At 44.2% G+C, this 7,905-nt stretch overlaps 1 protein-coding gene across 1 annotated transcript; it reads left to right on the top strand.

Moving 5' to 3' along the window:
- Positions 1-1,927: 1,927 nt before the first annotated feature.
- Positions 1,928-3,261, top strand: LOC108304153 (acyl carrier protein, mitochondrial-like). Its single transcript, XM_017528212.2, has 2 exons — positions 1,928-2,071; positions 2,718-3,261. Exons 1-2 carry the CDS (start codon positions 1,928-1,930, stop codon positions 3,165-3,167), a joined length of 594 nt encoding a protein of 197 aa, XP_017383701.1. The 3' UTR covers positions 3,168-3,261.
- The last annotated feature ends 4,644 nt before the right edge of the window (positions 3,262-7,905 follow it).

The following is a 7,905-nucleotide window of genomic DNA, read 5'->3' as shown; positions in this document are numbered from 1 at the left end:
GGCCTTGTCTTCCTGTGATCAAGCAAGTCTCCTACCTCAGCCTCTAAGTAGACTACAGGTGCACACAAACAAGCCTGACTAATTTTAGTTTATTTCTTGTAGAGACTGGGTCTCACTATGTTGCCCAGGCTGGTCTCGAACTCCTGAGCACAAGGGATCCTCCCACCATGCTCTCTTAAAGCCTTGGGATTACAGGCGTGAGCCACCACAGAACAAATTATTATTATTTTTTTTTTTGGAGACGGAGTTTCGCTCTTGTTACCCAGGCTGGAGTGCAATGGCGCGATCTCGGCTCACCGCAACCTCCGCCTCCTGGGTTCAAGCAATTCTCCTGCCTCAGCCTCCTGAGTAGCTGGGATTACAGGCACGCGCCACCATGCCCAGCTAATTTTTTTGTAGTTTTAGTAGAGACGGGGTTTCACCATGTTGACCAGGATGGTCTCGATCTTTTGACCTCGTGATCCACCCGCCTCGGCCTCCCAAAGTGCTGGGATTACAGGCTTGAGCCACCGCGCCCGGCCAGAACAAATTATTTTTAAAATAACAGTGTTAAAACAATTGTCTATGTGAAAAAAAACTGCAATATTTTCCTACGATCACACATCCTTAAAATTTATTTTATTGATTAAGGACCTAGATATAAAACAGTATTTTATAAAAGCACTGGAAGAACCCAAGGGAGTATATTTCTATACGTTTTATTTGGTAAAGGATTTACTAATTAGGACATTAAATACACAAGTTATAAAGAAAATAAACCGGCCAGATGCAGCAGCTCACACCTGTAATCTCAGGACTCTGGGAGGCTTGAGGCAGGTGGATCACTTGAGGTCAGGAGTTCCAGACCAGCCTGGCTAATATGGTGAAACCCCGTCTCTACTAAAAATACAAAAATTAGCCAGGCGTGGTGGCATGTACCTGTAGTCCTGGCTACTCAGGAGGCTGAGGCAGAAGAATCACTTGAACCTGGGAGGTGGGGGTTGCTGTGAGCCGAGATCGAACCATTGCACTCCAGCCTGGGCAACAACAGTGAAATTCCGTCTTCAAAAAAAAAAAGAAGGAAAGAAAGAAAAGAAACTGATAGATTTGGGCCATTTTAAAATTTAAACTTCTATATGAAAAGGCATAAACAAAGTTAAGCAAGTAATGCCAAGAAATGTTTTAACTAAAAGAAAAATGCAACAACCCAATGAAAGAAAAATGGACAAAGGACATGAGTCAACAATTTACATAATAAAAAACATGGGCTGGGTGCTCACACCGGTAATCCCAGCACTTTGGGAGGCTAAGGAGGGATGATTGCTTGAGCCCAGGAGGTCGAAGCTGCAGTGAGGCAGTCAAGGTCATGCCACTGCACTACAATCCAGACAACAGAGCAAGATCATGTCTCAAAATTTTTTTTTGAAAAAGAAAAATATGTGCCAGGGACAGTGGCTCATGCCTGTAATCCCAGCACTTTGGGAGCCTGAGGCAGGCGAATCACTTGAGATCAGGAATTCAAGACCAGCCTGGCCAGCACGGCGAAACCCTGTCTCTACTAAAAATACAAAAAATAACCAGGCATGGGGCGGGCACCTGTAATCCCAGCTACTCGGGGCCTGAGGCAGGAGAATTGCTTGAACCTGGGAGGCACAGGTTGCAGTGAGCCAAAACCGCATCAGTACTCCAACGTGGGCAACAGAGCAAGACACCATCTCAAAAAAAAGAGGAGAAAAATATAAATAAATGGTCAATAACAGATGCTTTCTCTCAATAGTTATCAGAGAAATGTAAAATAAAACAGAGAGCTATTTAAACTAATTAGATGAGCATAAATATTAAAAATTAATAGCATTCAGTACAGACTGATGCATATGTGTTGTATTTGACCGGAGCGTAGAAAGTTAGCACCAAGACAAAAGTATGCCAGATTGCAGGGTCATTTATTATGCCGGCGACCACAGAGGACTCATGTCTCTCCAACCTGTGGCGTCAAAGGGAGGGTGCCAAGACTTTTTATACCGGAAAAACCACCTTGGGAGTGGGGGTGAAGAGCGGGGATGGGGATGAAAATGTTTCGGACATTCCAAGGGCTAGGGGATTCTGTGATTCACCTCCTGGGCGGAGACAAGGGTGGGGGTCTCCGGACATTCCAAGGTCTAGGGGACTTTTGTCATTCTGTTTGTTACCTCAGTGGTTTACAGAAGTCAAGATATACATTTGTTTACACAAGTCAAGATATACATTTGTTTACACATTGTCTGGGTGGTGATAGAAGTCACAGATTTTAGCAGTTACTGATAAGAAAAGGTAAGCAGCTTTACATAGTTTTGCAGAACAAACTAGCAGTTCTATTTACAGCAGCCAAGAACAGTAGTTATTGTGAGGAGAATGGGGCAGCCATTGCAACTTATTTAAAAACAGTTTTGCATTTTATAAAAATAGCGTTGCTCAGGTTCTGGCTCCAGGCCAGCACAATATCACATATGTACATATGGAAAGAAGAGGAAGACCATACCCCCATTCAATTTTGGTAGAAAATTTTTATAGAATTTTTAGATGAACTCTCTGGAAACATCTATCAACATATACAGTATGCGTATACTTTATGATAACAATTACATTTCCAGAAAGCTATCCCATAGAAACATTCATACACGTATACATGTGTTTATAGAAGTGTTGTTTATCACGATGGAAAATAAAAACAATCGGCAGTGCATCCTGGGTCGGCGTAGCCATGGCGTCTCGTGTCCTTTCCCCCTGTGTGCGCCTCTGCCCCGGGTCTCCATGCTGCCGCCGCCCAGCCTTTCAGCACCGCTCTGTGCTCCGCGGGGACCCGGACGGGGCGCGGGCCTTCACAGCCGGCCTCGGCGCACGCGCAGGTTCCAGGCAGAGTTACACAGCTGTGCCGCCAGCATTGCGAAGCGCCCCCTTTGACATCAGAGGGCATCCAGGACCGTGTTCTTTACGTATTGAAACTCTGTGACAAGATGGACCCAGAGAAGCTTTCCGTAAACTCTCATTTTATGAAAGACCTGGGCTTCGACAGTTTGGACCAAGTGGAGATTATCATGGCCATGGAAGACGAATTTGGGTTTGAAATTCCTGATTTAGATGCGGAAAAGTTAACGTGTCCACAAGAAATTGCAGATTACATTGCAGATAAGAAGGATGTATATGAATAAAGTATCAGACCCTTTAGCTTTGTTGAGAGAGGACACAGATGATACTGATGAATGGCAGTGAGGACACAGCTCGGCATTATTGCTGGCTCTGACAGAGTAATTCAGAGGGAGTTGTATTTAAATTGTGTGAGTGTTTTTCTCTTTGAAAATGAATCTATAAAAAAAAAAAAAAAAAAAGAAAATGGAAACAATCTAAATATTCATCAAAAGGGAAACTTAAATAAACTATGGCACCTTTTAAAAACAGAATACTAAGTAGTGGTTTTACAAAAAATAGGAATTTCAGGCCGGGTGCGGTGGCTCATGCCTGTAATTCCAGCACTTTGGGAGGCCAAGGCGGGCGAATCACCTGAGGTCAGGAGTTTGAGACCAGCCTGGCCAACCTGGTGAAACCCTCTCTAAAAAAAAAAAAAAAAAATAGGAATTTCAATTCAGGATGGCAGACCAATCAGACATACCTACCTCCCACCTGATGAGGTCTCATGATACAGAATTTAGAGGCACAGGATTGAATAAATCCAAAATATTAGAGCAAGAATGAGGTGGTGATGCAGGAGGGAGTGGTGGCCAACAGATGAGAAATTTCAGTACACTTGCGGGAGACACATACCAGTGGTAAGCATGTTCACCTAATTACGAACGTTCTGTAAATGTGGTGAGCTCAAAGTGAGTTGGTAGGATGAAGGACAGAAGTCAGCATTGGGGTGAATGGGGAGAATTGACTGCTTGAGTTGGGTCCATTACTTACTCCCCATGCCCCCAATGGATAATTCAAGAGAACAAGAGATACATTTAAAAGTCTCTAACGTAAGGCCAGGCACAATGGCTCACTCAATCCCAGCACTTTGGGAGGCCGAGGCGGGTGGATCCCGAGGTCAGGAGTTCAAGACCAGCCTGACCAACATGGTGAAACCCCGTCTCTGCTAAAAACACAAAAATTAGCTGGGCATGGTGGCACACGCCTGTAATCCCAGCTACTCAGGTGGCTGAGGCAGGAGAATTGCCTGAACCTGGGAGGTAGAAGCTGCAGTCAGCCAAGATCGGAATATACACACACACATGCACACACACACATATATTTTTTTGAGACAGAGTCTCGCTCTGTCACCCAGGCTGAGTGCAGTGGCACGATCTTGGCTCACTGCAACCTCTGCCTCCAGGTTCAAGCGATTCTCCTGCCTCAGCCTCCCTAGTAGCTGGGACTAAAGGCACATGCCATCATGCCCGGCTAATTTTTGTATTTTTATTAGAGACTGGATTTCACTATATTGACCAGGCTGGTTTGAACTCCTGACCTCGTGATTCACCCGCCTCGGCCTCCCAAAGTGCTGGGATTACAGGTGTATGTATATATATACATATATATATATGTATATATATACTTTTTAACCACAAAACAAAGCCAGGAGAAATGGGGAGTTATTGTTTAATGGGTATAGGGTCTCATCTGTAGGGCATTAGAATGTGCTATCCCAGGACAGGTGAGGTAGCTCATGCCTGTAATCCCAGTACTTTGGGAGGTGGAAGCAGGCAGACTGCATGTCTGTAGTACCAGCTACTCTGGAGGCTGAGGTGGGAGAATCACCTAAGTCCAAGAGGTTGACACTGCCGTGTGCCATTATCATGCCACTGTACTCCAAACTGGGTGACAGAGCAAGACCTTTAAAAAAAAAGGTGTTATCCTAGGCCGGGTGCGGTGGCTCATACCTATAATCCCACTGCACTCCAGCCTGGGCAATAGAGTGAGACTCCATCTCAAAAAAAAAAAAAAAAAAAGTGTTAACCCAAAACATTTCTCTTTGACATAATTATTATTTTGAGCCAAAGACTCTAGTTGAGAAACAGCAGATGCCAAAAAAGCTCTCTGCCCTCCCCCTCATTTGCCTAAAAGCAGGCTTAGAGGCTTAATCACCTGAGGCTCTTTTTGGCCCTGAGACAGCACCCAAGGGGAATCTAGGTAACAAACCTTGCCAAAATAATGATCTTCCTTCCCAAGTTGCCCTGCATATCTTCACCTTCCCACGGACTGCTATCCAGAAAAGCTTAGACATCTTTTCCTTTGTCTCATCACTTCTCAACAAATGTATTGTTCTTTGTCAAGATGCAGTACAAGCTCACGTCTTTTTTTTTTTTTATAAGATGGGGTTTCACCATGATGGCCAGGCTGGTCTTGAACTCCTGACCTCAGGTGATCCACCCACCTCGGCCTCCCAAAGTGCTAGGATTGCAGGCATGAGCCACTGTGCCTGGCCACAAGCTCATGTCTAACCACTCCTCTGAGTTACTCCTCCCTAAGTGCTGCAGTGTGTTTGCACAGTGCACATGTTAACAAAATTCCGTTTGTTTTTCTTCCGTTTGTTAATCTTTTATCAGTTTAATTTCCAGGGCCCCAGCTGGTAAACCTGGAAGGGTAGGGAAGAAGCTTTTTTCCCTCCCCTACACAGTTCTGCAAGATGATAAAAGTTCTGTGGGTGGGGCGTAGTGGCTCACTTCTGTAATCCTAGCACTTTGAGTGGCTAAGGTAGGAGGACTGTTTGAGCTCAGGAGTTCAAGACCATCCTGAGCAACATAGCGAAACTCCATCTCTACAAAGAATACAAATATTAACCAGGTGTGGTGGTGAGCGCCTATAGTTCCAGCTACTTGGGGAACTGAGGCAGGAAAATCACTTCAGCCCAGGAGGTGGAGGTTGTAGCCCAGGGAATGGAACAAAACCCTGTCTCAAAAAAACAACAAAAAAAAACAAAGCGGGGGACATGGGGGGTACACACTGGGCTGTCCCCTGAGCTTCCCTTCTCCTCCTGTCTGTGGTGGCATGGCTGCAGCTCTGGCAGCCATCTTGGGACCAGAGGGAAGGCAGTCAGGAGACACTGAGACCTCGATTATGGCATCCAGCTGGGAAACTCCAAACACCACCAGTCCCTATTCTGCTTTTTCTTAAACACTTTGAGTTTGAGTCACTATTATTATCATTATTATTTTTTCTTTTGAGAGAGAGAGAAAGAGTTTCACTTCAGGCTGGAGTGCAGTGGTGCAATCTTGGCTCACTGCAACCTCCACCTCCAGAGTTCAAGCGATTCTCCTGCCTCAGCCTCCCTAGCAGCTGGGACTACAGGTGTGTGCCACCACGCCCGACTAATTTTTTGTACTTTTGGTAGAGATGGGGTTTCATTGTGTTAGCCAGGATGGTCTCGATCTCCTTACCTTGTGATCTGCCAGCCTCGGCCTCCCAAAGTGCTGGGATTATAGGCGTGAGCTACCGCGCCTGGCCAAGTCACTATTATTTTGTTCTTGCTGTTATATGCAGCCAAAGGCAATCCCTAACTGATGCATTCTTGTTATATCCTATTCCTGTTTCATGTGAACCAGTCCTGGCAGCACCTAGCAGAAACCTTTGCAGAGCAGCCTTTTTACAAAGACTTGTTGAGTGACAGAAATTGACTTGGGATTGTTATAACTTATGTCAAACTGAGAACAGCACCACCAAATGCACTGGTGCTCTGAAAACCTCTTAAAGGAAAGCAGAAGCCTTCCCCAGGGAGGAACATGAAGAACTAACAACTCTGCACCTTAAGGAAACTTCCATCAGTCTTGTCTAAGGAGGAAAGTAGATAGCTTATGTCCCGGCAGATGAGGTAATAAGACAGGCCCTCCACTGTGAATTTATGTGTTCCAGCCCCTTGAGAAGTAAACTGCCTGAAGCCAATCAACTTGTGGGTATTAGTGCCAAGGAGCAGGTGACAAATTGCCCCCTGCTCATTATAACAGAAGCCAGAATGCCTCAGCTCTCAGGAGGGAGGTGTTAACCCCTCATATCCTCTCCTGCAGTGGAGCACTTCATGAAAACTAAAGAATTGTTTCCCTTTATTCTTGGTAGTCAATAACAATCAGTTATTTGGGGAGAGATATTAGGCTTAAAAACAAACAAACAAACAAAAACACACAAAAAAAATCACTTATACCATGGACATGGGAGACAAAAGAATTCTTAGCCCTCCTCATTAAAAAGACTACTAAACCAGCCAGGTGCAGTGGCTCTGGCCTGTAATCCCAGCACTTTGGGAGGCTGAGGCGGGTGGATCACCTGAGGTCGGGAGTTCAAGACCAACCTGACCAACATGGAGAAACCCCATCTCTATAAAAATTTTTTTTTTAATTAAAAAAATAGAAAAAAGACCACTAAATTATAAATCACACAGGTCGTAGAAGCATAAAACAAATATTCAAGTTGCCTGTCCGGTTTCATTTTTGAGATCAGAAACTTGGGGCTGAAAAGCTAAATATTTGGCAACTAATTTGGGAACTTAAATTCATGCTTGGAAAGCTCTTAATGTCTAAAAGGAAAATAGATAATATTGATATTCTTCCCAAATAACTACACATTCACTATCATCGCACTCATGCCCACAAATGTGGATGCTTAACTGGATTTTGTTTTCTTTGTTCTAAACTGATCTGGTATTTATAGTTCTAATGATCTCTCCCTAATGAGGGCTGTGGTTTTAAGGGCCACTCCCCTTCCAACATCTACTATTACTTCCCTTCTTTTTCTCTTTTTCCTTGACAATTGGGCCCTTTCCTCCAGTCTCTAGGTCCAAAAGAAATCACATTCTAGTAAGAGGATCTAGTTAATGTAAAATTTTATACATTTTCTATGCTGGGTTTCATATAGCACTTTTAAAAACAATAATGAAAATTGTGTTGACTTAGATGGACACTTTGATTAATCTTTCTCCTA

This window comes from Cebus imitator, unplaced genomic scaffold (assembly GCF_001604975.1).
Source record: "Cebus imitator isolate Cc_AM_T3 unplaced genomic scaffold, Cebus_imitator-1.0 Scaffold53, whole genome shotgun sequence".
NCBI classification, from domain to species: domain Eukaryota; kingdom Metazoa; phylum Chordata; class Mammalia; order Primates; family Cebidae; genus Cebus; species Cebus imitator.
This window is presented reverse-complemented; position numbering and strand designations above follow the sequence as displayed.